Source organism: Trichomonas vaginalis, chromosome V, assembly GCF_026262505.1.
Source record: "Trichomonas vaginalis G3 chromosome V, whole genome shotgun sequence".
NCBI lineage: Eukaryota > Parabasalia > Trichomonadida > Trichomonadidae > Trichomonas > Trichomonas vaginalis.
In genome coordinates, this window is record NC_067207.1 from 24,390,373 (window position 1) to 24,404,278 (window position 13,906).

General features: G+C 31.2%; 6 protein-coding genes across 6 annotated transcripts, besides 2 other annotated features; 4 read left to right on the top strand and 2 right to left on the bottom strand.

The window, feature by feature from the left end:
• Positions 1–541: 541 nt before the first annotated feature.
• TVAGG3_0394610 (C2H2 zinc finger factor-like protein ZNF1) lies at positions 542–2,642 on the top strand (the record flags this gene model as incomplete). Its single annotated transcript, XM_001324014.1, has 1 exon — positions 1,327–2,157. The coding sequence occupies one exon, from the start codon at positions 1,327–1,329 to the stop codon at positions 2,155–2,157; it is 831 nt and encodes a 276-aa protein (XP_001324049.1).
• A 224-nt stretch (positions 2,643–2,866) lies between these two features.
• Positions 2,867–3,276: a mobile genetic element.
• A 704-nt stretch (positions 3,277–3,980) lies between these two features.
• Positions 3,981–4,391: a mobile genetic element.
• Positions 4,392–4,983: 592 nt separating this feature from the next.
• On the bottom strand, positions 4,984–7,759 carry TVAGG3_0394640 (uncharacterized protein; the record flags this gene model as incomplete). The annotated part of the gene is made up of 1 exon (XM_001324015.1): positions 5,029–7,746. One exon carries the CDS (start codon positions 7,744–7,746, stop codon positions 5,029–5,031), a length of 2,718 nt encoding a protein of 905 aa, XP_001324050.1.
• A 976-nt stretch (positions 7,760–8,735) lies between these two features.
• TVAGG3_0394650 (meiotic spindle elongation) lies at positions 8,736–10,665 on the top strand (the record flags this gene model as incomplete). The annotated part of the gene is made up of 1 exon (XM_001324016.1): positions 8,736–10,490. One exon carries the CDS (start codon positions 8,736–8,738, stop codon positions 10,488–10,490), a length of 1,755 nt encoding a protein of 584 aa, XP_001324051.1.
• Positions 10,666–10,848: 183 nt separating this feature from the next.
• On the top strand, positions 10,849–12,359 carry TVAGG3_0394660 (negative stranded viral RNA replication; the record flags this gene model as incomplete). Its single annotated transcript, XM_001324017.1, has 1 exon — positions 10,849–12,291. One exon carries the CDS (start codon positions 10,849–10,851, stop codon positions 12,289–12,291), a length of 1,443 nt encoding a protein of 480 aa, XP_001324052.1.
• A 69-nt stretch (positions 12,360–12,428) lies between these two features.
• TVAGG3_0394670 (protein C-terminal S-isoprenylcysteine carboxyl O-methyltransferase protein) lies at positions 12,429–13,091 on the bottom strand (the record flags this gene model as incomplete). Its single annotated transcript, XM_001324018.1, has 1 exon — positions 12,523–13,032. One exon carries the CDS (start codon positions 13,030–13,032, stop codon positions 12,523–12,525), a length of 510 nt encoding a protein of 169 aa, XP_001324053.1.
• Positions 13,092–13,135: 44 nt separating this feature from the next.
• TVAGG3_0394680 (uncharacterized protein) lies at positions 13,136–13,516 on the top strand (the record flags this gene model as incomplete). Its single annotated transcript, XM_001324019.1, has 1 exon — positions 13,136–13,516. The coding sequence occupies one exon, from the start codon at positions 13,136–13,138 to the stop codon at positions 13,514–13,516; it is 381 nt and encodes a 126-aa protein (XP_001324054.1).
• Between the last annotated feature and the right edge of the window lie 390 nt (positions 13,517–13,906).

Here is a 13,906-nt window from a genome sequence, read left to right on the forward strand (position 1 = left end):
GATTTTGAGATACAGTTCTTATATTGCTCATTTTTGGCAATGATCACTAAATGATCAAAAACCAACAATGTGGAATTGGGGGATGTTAGTTTAGACTCATTTTATTCAGATTTTCTCTTGAAATAATTTAGTATTTTTAGAACCTGAACTTACTATCGAATAAAATGATCAATGTATTGATTATTTTCTAGATATTTTACTATAAAATTTAAACATTTCTAACAAATCATCAATATTAGAAAGAATCATAGACAAATCATAAACAAAACTTAATCAGTGAGATAATCTTGTAGATAATATTTGATATAAAGCTATAGATTGTTTAAGATTTTATGAATATTTATTTCTTATCTTTATGATATTAAATTTTTAAATTATTTTTTTATATATATTGATATGTTTAATTATAAAATTTGTAGTTTAACAAAAATAAAATGCATTCACTGTTTTAATATTCAACAAAATTGCGTCAATTTCTCTAAATTTTGAAATCATTAAAAAATTAACCTCATTTTTCCAAAAAAAATCGAGGATTGTAAAAACCAATTTCATTTTCACGAATTTAGCATAGGCAATTTTCTAAATCAAAAAAATTTGGAAAAACTCATCATGGAGGATTTCATTCCAGCGATCAAATGCAACAACACCCAGTCGAAAAAGGCTCGAATAATTTATATTTTGATTTCGATTTTAATCAATCACTTAGTTCAGATTGTATACAGCTAACAATTTTACATGTTATGAGATTCTAATATATTTACACTTACGGTTAAAGAGTTTTTGAAAATTTTTCTAAATATCATGCAATTCAACAGTATTATTATTATAATACTCAGAGAATAGGGCCATGATCTTATTATTAGAAGGAACACATAAAGAAATCGAAGATTCAACAATCTCTTACCCAAATTCATAAAATAATTTGATTTGAAGATCCTTACTCAGGCATATTTTCTGTGATTTTGGAGAAAACAAACTGAAAAAGGATTTCTACAAAAAATACCTTATTGCAGCGTAATAAATAAACAATTTGCTTTTTTATTATATAATTTCGCTCTTCTTGAGCTATATCATTCATTTCATTTTCTGAACACAATCAAATAACTTCATTTTCAAGTACGACATGTATATTTTATAAAATCAATTTCTATATCCTGATGTGAAACGAAAGCCATTCTATGCTCTCATACATGTTATTACAATGCACCACATACTGAGTTTAATAGAACAATTTTGGTCGATATCTTTGTTGTGAATGCTGTTTACCCGCTTTTCCCCAGTACAAATATGATTCCCCCTCTAAATCTAGATTTTGAAAATTTTGAAATGGGAGACACAGAAGAGCACCAACCATCATTTCTTTGTGATATTTGTGGTGCAAAGTTTCTAACACAAGAAACTCTGAAAGCTCACATTGATTCATCCCATAATAAACAACGTCTTTATACTTGCCCTGAATGCAATCGCACATTCAATAGGCTTTATCATCTAAAAAGACATGTTTTGATCCATGCAAATGGCCAGGAGTTGCTTGAATCAATTACACCAGATACAAATGAAGTTTGCAAATATTGCGGAAAAGTTTTTCCAAAGCGTTACCAGTTAAAAGCTCACATAGCAGAAGAACATGAAACAGAACCTATTTACGAATGCAGCGTCTGCAAAGCTAAATTCAAAACAAATCACATCTTGAAACAACATTTTAAGAAGTTCCATTCTGACGAAAAGAAGAAATCTTATAAATGTGAACACTGTGGTGCCGAATTTGACCTAATGTCACAGCTTGTTACACATAAACATGAGCAACATCCAAGGCCATACATTTGCAATGAATGTGGAGCTCAATTTAAGCGCAAATCAAACTTAACGGAACATATGAAGAGGCATCAACAGCCATTTACTGAAAGAAAAACTTTCATTTGCCCTGTGGAAGGTTGTGGAAAGGCTTTTACAAGGAAAAGTAACCTACGAACACATATGTCTTCTATACATGGCGGTGTTCTGCCGCACGCTTGCACTTTATGCGGAAAAGATTTCTTATATCCATCCCAGCTGCAGAAACACATGGAATCAGCTCATTCTGAAAACCATGAAGAAATACTAGACTTAGGAGAAGAATTTTTCGATTCAATACAGAAGGATTTGCAAAATAAATAAAATAATGTTTGTATTTTTATAACTATGAATACTATTTTTAACTGCTCAAGCTAGAAATAACAGTAAACTGAACAATACAAGAAAATCAGAAAACCAAGATTTTTTCCCTCCTGAATTTAGGGTTAAAAGATCATTGGAATCTATTTTGAACTTACAAATGCATGATATAATAATATATCTGCCATTGTATATCATAATTCATAACCAATATCCATGAAAATAAAAAATGATCAGTTCAAATTTCATTTATAATGATTCTAAACATAAATGATCCTAATTGGAAGTGCAATAGATGAACAGAAACCATTTAATAAGTAAATGAACTAGATGTAATTAAAATTGAAACAAATCTCTAATATACGACTTTTTTCAAAATTTTTTTTGAATAAAATATTTCAATTTTGTTGTGCATGAAAATTCGGTTCACTTCACTTCTGACAAAAGTGACAAGTTTACATGGCAAAAATAGTTTACATGGCAAAAATATATAGGGTATTTTTTTTTAAAAGTAGTTATCTTTATATATAAAAATAAAACTTTTGATATATTTGAGTAAATGATTTATTAATTTATTTATTTATTTTTTTTAAATCAAATCATATAAATATATATATATATATAATAGTGAAATAGAACAAGAGATAATTATTGATGATTAAATTGTAGACGAGGATAAAAGTTTAGATAAATTAATAAAATTAGTGTGGAATCAGACAAATTTCGGGTTGTTTGGGAAGGAATTGTTGGCTATTATGTACTGATTCATGATCAGTACATCATAGCCAACAATTCCTTATACAAAGTTCAAAACTTGGGTGCAATCAGTTCTGATTGCACCCAAGTTTTTGAACTTTCTCGAGGGAATGGAAGGGTAAGAGGTATATATTCATAATGTATACCTCTTACCCTTCCATTCCCTCTCTGACAGCGGGAAACTTTGTCTGAATGTTAAACTATTCAGACAAAGTTTCCCGCTGTTTGCGAAGGAATTGTTGGCTATGATGTACTGATTCATGATCAGTACATCATAGCCAACAATTCCTTATACAAAGTTCAAAAACTTGGGTGCAATCAGTTCTGATTGCACCCAAGTTTTTGAACTTTCCATTAACAATTGTTCAATCACATTTATACAACCCAAATCTATACCAATCATACTCTTATTCATACATCATATTTTAAAAACTTTTTTGCAATATGATATATGTAAAGTGTCAAAAATGAATTGAACCGAATTTTCATGCATTACATTTTAAATTGTAACTCATTATATGGTATATTTAAAAACTAAAAATTTATATATAACAAAACTTTATACCAGGGCATATAGTGTAATATAGTTAGTTAATAAATTGGAAGCTTCCATATAAAGTTGAGAGAATGTCAAAATAATTTTTGATCATTATATTAACATCTCGCTATATCATAAATCAAATGAATATCTGATAAGAGAGTAAGAAACCTTATATTATCCAATCCATTTTAACATACTTTTATATACATATGTATTAATTAAACATTAGAATGGAGCATCGTCTTGGAATTTTTAAATTATTTTGATCTGATCTATTATGAATATGAATAACTTCGCTATCTGATAATATCATGCAACTATACTATCAACAGTAATATCAATAATGTCAGTCTGTTCGATATTAACTATTTCTATATTGTAATCAAATTGAAATATTTTGTAATGCATGAAAATTCGGTTCAATTCATTTTTGACACTTTACATATATCATATTGCAAAAAAGTTTTTAAAATATGATGTATGAATAAGAGTATGATTGGTATAGATTTGGGTTGTATAAATGTGATTGAACAATTGTTAATGGAAAGTTCAAAAACTTGGGTGCAATCAGAACTGATTGCACCCAAGTTTTTGAACTTTGTATAAGGAATTGTTGGCTATGATGTACTGATCATGAATCAGTACATCATAGCCAACAATTCCTTCGCAAACAGCGGGAAACTTTGTCTGAATAGTTTAACATTCAGACAAAGTTTCCCGCTGTCAGAGAGGGAATGGAAGGGTAAGAGGTATACATTATGAATATATACCTCTTACCCTTCCATTCCCTCGAGAAAGTTCAAAAACTTGGGTGCAATCAGAACTGATTGCACCCAAGTTTTTGAACTTTGTATAAGGAATTGTTGGCTATGATGTACTGATCATGAATCAGTACATAATAGCCAACAATTCCTTCCCAAACAACCCGAAATTTGTCTGATTCCACACTAATTTTATTAATTTATCTAAACTTTTATCCTCGTCTACAATTTAATCATCAATAATTATCTCTTGTTCTATTTCACTATTATATATATATATATATTTATATGATTTGATTTAAAAAAAATAAATAAATAAATTAATAAATCATTTACTCAAATATATCAAAAGTTTTATTTTTATATATAAAGATAACTACTTTTAAAAAAAAATACCCTATATATTTTTGCCATGTAAACTATTTTTGCCATGTAAACTTGTCACTTTTGTCAGAAGTGAAGTGAACCGAATTTTCATGCACAACAGAAATGTAGGAAATCATTTATACTTTATTAAGTATATTTAATAAGATATTAATTAGATATTGTTTCGATTCTTCAAAGAAAGATGAAGAATCGATATTTAGGCAAATCTAATTGTTTAAGTTAAATCATATCAGAAGTTTTCTAATGAGATTCCAACAATCCATTACTTAATGAGATCTATGAATTACATTATAACATTCCATTGTATAAAATTGTATAATATTTGGAAGAGATATTATTGATTACATACATTTTATCTCTTCCAAAAACTATAAAGGAAAAAAATTTGTTTGCAATTTAGATATAAAACATCAAATGGATATAAAAACTTTATTCATCAAAATCATCATCAAAATCTTTTTCGTCCGCATTCTTATCATCATTAACATTATTATCATGCTCTTCTGACTCAAAATCATCATCTTTCTTTTCATCTTCTTCCTTTCCAATCAACTGATTCATTAAAGATGGAGATTCATTTTCTTTCTTTGTTTCATTCTCTTTTGGTTTCAAAGCATCAGAAACAGCTCCAAACAAACCTTTATTTTCTTGTTTTTCATCTTCAAAGTCATCGAAATCATCTTTTGTTGTGTTTTCCTTTGGTTTCTCTTCTTCTAAATTATCTTTAATAGATGAGAATAGTCCTTGTGGTTTTTGTTCTTCTTTGTTTTCATCTTCGAAATCATCGTTTTCTTCAAAATCATTTTCATTTTCTGTTTTTGTTTCTTCTTGTTTCTGATCTCCAATATCATCAGTTTTATCTTTAATGGATGAGAACAATCCTTTTGGTTCTTCTTGTTTTTCATCATTATTTTCTTCAAAATCATTTTCATTTTCTTTGTTTTCTTCTTTATTTTGTTCTTCGAAGTCATCAGCTTTATCTTTAATAGATGAGAACAATCCTTTTGTTTCTTCTTGTTTTTCTGATTCGAAATCATCAGCTTTCTCTTGTGTTTCTTCTTGTTTTTTATTGTTTTCTTCATCTTCAAAATCATCTTCTTTATTTTGTTCTTCTAAGTCATCAGCTTTATCTTTAATTGAAGGAAACAAACCTTTTGTCTCTTCTTTATTTTGATCATCGAAATCATCAGCTTTCTCTTGTGCTTCTTCTTTATTTTCTTCTTGTTTTTGGTCTTCGAAATCATTATCTTTATCTTTTGTTTCTTCTTTATTTTCTGATTCAAAATCGTCATCATTTTGATTTGTTTCTTGTTTTTGTTCTTCGATATTTGCTTTTTCTTTGATTTCAGCTGAGATACTTTCTGTTCTTGTTTGTTCTTCTGATTCGAAATCATCATCCTTTTCATTATTTTCAGCCGAATTGTTTTCGATTTTCTCATTAACAGATGTATTTTCTGTTTTTTCTTCATTTTTATCATCTTTTTCTTCGATGTCATCAACTTTGTCTTTCACAGCTGAGAAGAGACTTTCATTCTTTTCATCTTCTTTGCCATCTTCTGTTTCAAAATCATCTGATTTTTTGGTGTCACTTTTTACTTCCTTTTTGTCACTTTTTGTTTCACTTTCGAAGTCATTTTCTTCTTTCTTTTCTTCGCTTTGATTGGTTTGTTCTTCATCATGCTTTTCTTCGCTTTCAAAATCATTTTTGTCACTTTTTTCACTTTCGAAATCTTTATCATCTTTCTTTTCTTCGCTTTCGAAGTCTTTTTCGGTATTTTGCTGTTCCTGAGGTGTATTATTTGGCTTTTCTTCGTTTTCGAAAGAATCTTCGAAGGAATCTTTGGTTTCTTCTTTCTTAACTTCGGTATTTTGCGGTTCTTGTGGCTTAGGCTTTGTTTTTGGTCTCGATTCCTTCTTTTCGCTTGGTGGTTTTGGCTCATAAAGTTTTTCATCGAAATCATCATCAAGAAAAGATGTCAAACCTGGTCTATAAAGCCTTGGAGCTCTTCTATGAGTCTGATATGTCTGTTTTGGCTGCTTAACTTTCTCTTTCTTCTCTTCATAATCTTTAATTATGGCTTCCAATTCTTTTTGCCTTGCAGCTTGTTGCTGAGCGATTTGTTCTTTCTCTTTACGTTCTTTTTCTTCTTTTTCTTTCTGTTGAATTCTTTTCTGTCTAATCTGTTCTTTTTTATCGTTTTTAAGTAACTCTTTAGCGCGCTTTTGTTTCTTCTCACGTCTTTCATCTCTTTCTTTGGCTTTTTGGTCATTTTCTTGTTGAATTTCTTCATCAGATTTTGGAAATATTTCTTTTCGAAGCTGTTGTATGTCAACAAGTTCACTTTCAGGCATTTCAAGGTCAATCATGCGATTATTAAAGTCCTCAAGAATGCTTAGAAGTAATTGTAAGTATAATGGATGTTTTTCGTATCTCGTTTGCTCTTTGAAGTGAGCAAAATGTATTTTACACTTGATGTCAACGAGATTTTGCATCTTTGCCCTCTCTTCCGACGCTTCTTGTGTCTTAGAAGGAGTAACGGCCGGAGCTGAGTCCAAAGCGACTTTAATATCGGACAATTTCTGTCGTAATGCTTTGCTCTTCTTCTGTACCCATACAGAGTAAAACTCTTTTTCTCTGTTCCTTTGATATGAAGGATGAATTACGGCTGCAGCAACTTGCATCGCGACTTGGTCATCTGCGTTTTTTGCATTCATATCCTTTTCTTCCATTTTCTGTATCTGTATTAAAAAATCGGCTTTTTCTTTCTGTAAATTTGCGATAAATGCTGGATTTAATTTGTCTTTGAGTTCGCTAAGAATTGCTTCCTTTTGTGCAATTTCTGCCTCGAGAGATTGTAATTGATGTCGTAATTCTGTAGCTTCGCCAATACCTTCCGTTTTTCCATCTACAAATTCTGCCAGAGCTGCTGAATATCCTTCAACTTCTGCCATTTTTTCCTTCTGTTGCTGCATTTCTCGTTGCAATTCGCTGTTTTCTTGACAGGCTTTTCGATAATCTATTAAAGCTTTTCTGTATTCATCTCTTAAAAACTCCTGCTCTCTAAGTGGATCACTCCCTCGAAAGTAGAAGATTTGTTTTTGATAATTAGGAAGCCTCTTGCCTTGGGAACGAGCTTCCAACGACATTTAAATCTGTTAGTAAAATTAAAAACGCAAATTGCATAACGATAAAAATCCCCTCAAAAAATGCGGTATAAATTTTCATAAGATTTTACTTCAAGGAAAAGTAATTAGACTAATTTTGATCTGAATATACCATTTTTGGATCATAGTAGTGAAGTATATTTTGCAAAACATTAGAAATTACATCAAAATTAAGTAAATCACAATATGAATTTCATTTCTCATTAAAATATATTAACGAGTATGCTATATTTAGCTCAATATAAAGAGATATATTTAGTTTTATAACAAAAAGTCTTAAATAATGATAAGTATATTAATCTAAAGAAATTTTGCTTGAATCTGAATTAAGATCAGTGCTTGGAAAGAAATAGAATTGGACAGAAACATTTAGATCGATTTCATTTACTATAATTGATCTGTGTATATTATTTTCAATGAATTTTAGATAAATAGTTTCATATATATTAAAAGAATATTTAATCAACATAAATCGCATCAATCTCAGTTATATTGCTGATGTCTAAGTTACTTAAGCTAGATTATTCTTGAGAAAGTTTAAATGAAGAAATACATTGAAAATATCAGTTTATATGATATGGAATTACACCAAAATGATTTATCATATCACAGATATAACTAATTCACAAATGTTTTGAAAGGTTGAAGCAATATGTGGATGAAAATATCAGGGAAAGGAGGTTTCTTTATTTCCCTATCTATCTAATCTCTCTTTTGCAGCATTCAAAACTTATATATGAAATTGTTTAACATAATTAATGGTCTTGCACGTTAGCACCGAAGAACTATTGTTTCCATAAAAAAAATTCACTTGGCCAAACAAAAATTTAAAAAATCAAAGTGTAATAGGATATAAGTAAATTTTAAATTCCTTTACACGGAAGTAAAACCGTTTTATTTGAAATAATTTCTTCAGCACTTTTCGATATTTGATAAAGCTCATAGAAAAGATTCGTTAATTTATATTATTAATGAACCGTCAACAAGCTGATCCCGGCTTTGTTCTTAATTTCTTCACAGAAGAACTTAGGAGCGATAATGTACACCATAGACTTTTTGCAGCATCTAATATAAGTCTCGTTGCTGCTGCTATGGGCCCAGAGCACGCAAGAACTGAACTCATGCAATTTCTCCTTTCAGCCAATCAGTTGGACGGTGAAGTTCAAATGAGCTTAGCTCAGTGCCTTGGTTCTCTTGTTAAATATGTCGGCGGACCAGAATATGCAAATGTTCTTCTTGGCCCACTTAAAGTTTTAGCATCTGCTGAAGAATCTGTTGTTAGAGATAAGGCTATTGAGTCAATGAACATCGTCTGCAACAGTATCCCAGCAGCACAAGCCGATGTTTCTTTAATGCAGACTGCACGCGATTTATCCACAGCTGAATTCTTCACATCCCGCTCATCCGCCTGCGCTTTCATTGTTGCAATTTACGAAAAGGTTAACGAAGCAAACAAGAGCAATCTTCGTCAAATTTACAAATCTCTCGTCAAAGATGAAACACCAATGGTACGTCGTAGTGCTCTTAAAAATCTTCCAAAGCTTTGCGAGGCACTCCCAGCCAATATTATCATTTCTGACATTGCCAAGGATATTTTAATGAGTTCCGCAAATGATGACGAAGATTCCGTACGTCTTCTTCTTCCACCATCCCTCTCTATCATTTCCGAAAAATTGAACGATCAGGATAGAATTAATCTTATTATTGCTTTATCTAAGAACCTCGTCAAGGATGGAAGCTGGCGTGTTAGATCCGCATTCGCCAAGGAATTCCCTGCTATCGCTAAGCCATTCAGCGTTGAAGTTCTTACTACAGAATTATGTCCATTATTATTCCGTCTCCTTCGTGATCCGGAAGCTGAAACAAAGACAGCCGCCTGCCAGACAGTATCCGGAATTTTACCATACATCGCTAAGGAGCAGACATTTGTTGCAGAAAAATTAATCCCAGAACTTAAGCCACTTACAAACGATGGCGCTCCACAGGTCCGCCGTGAAGTTGCTCTCCACCTCATGGAGCTCGCACCGATCATCGGAAATCACAACACCAGCCTTTCTATCATCCCATTATTCCTTCAAATTCTTATTGATACAGATAACGAAGCATCAGTCGCTCTCCTCAACAGCTTGCTTACCCACGTTGATGAAGTCGATCTTGCTTCAATTACACCAGCAATTCTCCCAACAATTCTCGAAATTGCAGGTGATACCCACTGGCGTGTCAAAGTTGTCATCATCCAGCTTATCCCACACTTCGCAAAGGTCCTCGGCGTTGAAGAATTCGGCAAACAAGTTTTCCAATTAGTCCAAACTTGGCTTTCCGACCTCTTCTTCTCCGTCAGAGATGAAATGACCAAACAACTCGGCCCACTTGTTACAGTCTTAGGCCAGGACTGGTGCACACAAACACTTACCCCTGTCATTCTTGCTCTCAAACTCGATAAGAACTACTTGATCAGACAGGTCACCCTCCTTTCCGTCATGCAACTCAAGAACTCTCTTCAGCCTGCTGTGTTCGTCAAACAATTCCTTCCAACAGTTCTTTACATGGCTACAGATAGAGTCGCCAACGTAAGAGTACTCGTTTCTAAGGCTCTCCTCTTGTTCATTGGTATTGGTGAACAAAAGGTTCAGCAGCAATTACAGACAATCCTTAAGCAACTTTCAAATGATAACGACTCTGATGTCAAATACTTCGCCTGCATGGCCCTCCTCAAGTGCCAGTAAAATTGTTTCATTTTACAGATTCATTTTTTTACAGAGAAGCAAATTAAACAATTTGGATTATCATGCAAAAAAAATTCTTATGATTTTTGATAATTTACGTTTTAAAAAAGTGTGTAATTGTGTTAGCTTGTGGATATTTGGAAGTATTTTTGTTTTTGTCAAAGATGTAAAAGTGACAAATATCTTTTTGAAATTTATTTGAAATAATGTTGTTTATGCTATTTTTATGAAATAATTTAATTCTGAGTTTTCACAAATTTTTGTCACCTTTTTGAAATTTTCTAGATTTATAATATACTATAAATATAAATAATGATTTTTGGTTTTCATAATTTTTCTTGTTGTGTCAATTTTCATTATGAGTGAGTTTTTATTATCTCTTCGAAACAGAGATGATTCACAAAAGAACCCGCTCGAAGATGATTTATTTGTTCTTTCAAGCAAATATATGAAATTAAAGTCCGAAAACCAATCACTTCAGCAACAAAAACAAGAATTACAAGATAAATACAAAAGTTTAGAAAAAGGTGATGCTACTGTAGGTGAAACAGACATTAACGAATTGAAGTCAAAGCTTATTTCACTATATAGAGAAAAGGAAGCTTTAAGTACCAATTATAAGCAAATTTTAGATCAAAAGAACCAAAAGTTAATGGACAAGAAGTTAGCAGATGAAGATATTGCTCATCTTCAATCTAAAAAGAAGCAAATTGAAGAAGAAATTCAAAATAATTTTAATACCAAAAACACTTTAGAAAAAGAAGTTAAGAGTGTCGATGATGAGCTTGCAGCAATCTTGAAAGACCAAGAAAAAATTCAAGTCGAAATTGCAAGAGCTGAAAATGAAACAAATATTTACCGAGAAAAACTCAATGAGAGTATGGCATATATCAAAGAAGCAGAGAATCACTCCTCCCATATGCCAATGCAGAAATTCCTACATAAATTCGAAGCACATGGCTCAGGAATCAATGCAATTGCATTTGGACCTAACTACAAAACATTCATCACTGTTGGTGACGACAAAAAGCTTATTAAGTGGAATTTACCAAGTTTGTCTCAAGCAGTCAACATTCCAACCGTAGGAATTGTTAATAACATCAGATACAGTGAAGAAGCTCAAGCTCTTTCACTTTCATGTCAGGATAAAGCAATAAGAATTTTAGATCTTACAAACGACCGCTTTAAAGCAGAATTAAAAACACATTCTGATCAAGCAACAGATTCATGCTGGATTTCCAAGATACAATTACTCAGTGCATCCAAGGATCGCACTGTGAAGCTATACGACATAAACAGACTCGCTTGTATTCATACTTTCATCACAATTAGCTCATCTTACAGTATAACGCCAACTCCAGCAAATAACCTTTACGCTGTTGGCTGTTTTGACCAGAAGATCAGATTTATCGATCCAAGAGACAGAAAAATCGTAAATACAATTGATCTCAAATCCGGAGCTGTTTTGAGTATCATTCCATCAATAACAGGTGATGTAATTTACTCCCTTGGCCTCGGAGGAAAGCTTGTGGCCACTTCCGTGAAGACAATGACTGTTATGCAAGAATGGAAGTCAAATGACCTCGAAATCAAGAACTACAACTCAAAGATATCGATTTCACCAGATGGTGGATACGTTGCTGTTCCTTCTCAGAAGGGTTGCGCACTTCTTTTCGATGTTTTGTCCGCATCTATGCCAATTGTATTAGATCATAAAAAAGAACCTGTTATTTCAACTGCTTATGCAGGAAATATGCTTATAACAGGAACAGCTGATAAGAATTTGTACTTCTGGGTATAAAATTAAAAAATTAATTTCCTAAAGCATTGATAATTTGTATTTTTATTTATTATGGCCAATAGATAGTCGAATCATTAAGAAATTTAAATTTCTAGAAAAAATAAAATTTTATATTTAAATTATCTCAGTTTAATAATAAAACATTTAAATCTTTCCATATAACATCTATGAAAATTAAGATTTACAGATGATACAAAGTATAATCTTTCATATTAAAAAAATAATATTGTGTTAAATGAACATCCATGTTGGTGTTCTGGCTCTATAGGCAGCATATTCAGGGAACATTTCAACAAGATATATTTCTTCTTCTCTTATCCTGTCTTTGAAAAATAGATATAAAACAATGTAAAAACCAATGGGAGATATAACATTTGTGAGGTATATCTGGGTTCCAACTGCAAATATAAGATATCCGAGATAAGAAGGGTGTCTGATATATTTATAAATTCCTGTCGTGATAAGCTTATGTTCAGGACGTTTATAATATGCTATCAAATGAGTAAATGATTTTCCTGCTTGAATAATTGCAGTGAATCTTATAGTTAATCCAATTGCAATTAATGAAAGGCCAATATATATGAAAACGTTAGAAAATGTGCACTTATATGGAAAGAAGTAGCATTCAACCAGATACTCTATTGCACCAAACGAAAATGCAATTAAATATTCTTTTGTAATGAGAAAACTTAAGCTATCTGTTGTGTCTGGATGGAAATGATATTGAATAACATATTCCATGATACTATATAATGCTAAAATGCATACTAATATCAATAAAATGAGGATACAAGTAATCGCTGTCACCTTTTAAATATTGTCAGTTTTTTTTTTCTTCAAAAAAATGGAAAAGGAAAGAAATAAGATAAAAAGCAAAACTTTTTCAGGCGAAGACATAAATATTACTATTCCTGGTTATGAAACTCTCGCAGGTGATGAATTGCGTTCATTTAACTCGTCATCTATTAATCCAAGCTTTTTATTACCATCAATCACTGCAGAATACAAAAAAACAGTATTAGGTGTTGGAAATTTCGATGAGCCTAAAGTATCAAACCTTAAAAGTCTTGATAAAAATTATTGTACAACAAAATCGTTATTAGAATATATAGAATCATTAAATCAGAAAGCACTCTTTGGTAACGATGGATCGTCATTCCCATCGCATGAACCTAGTGTTTATGGCGATATTTACGAAAAAGCAATTACAGAATTGAATTTATAATTTTATTGACCTTCATTTTTGTTTGTTTAATATGAATATATTATAATGTTATATTGTAAAATCATTTTTGTACTAATCAATGTATCATCTTACGTTAACACAAATATTTTTATCCAATTTTTCTTTTAAGATTGTTTATGCTTAATTAATCGACGAGCATATACCATCCATATTGAAATCTTTACATTCAAACGTAATTAATTAATCATATTTGATTCAATCAATTTCATGAATTTAGCAAACAAATTTTTACTATGAATTTGATATTTCCATTATAAGAATTTAATAAATCCGTTATAAATTACTCCATAAAAGTATTAATATATTTTTCAATATCGAATGCTACACAATATAGATCGTGTATATCAAAATCTTTAGCATAAAAGAAGG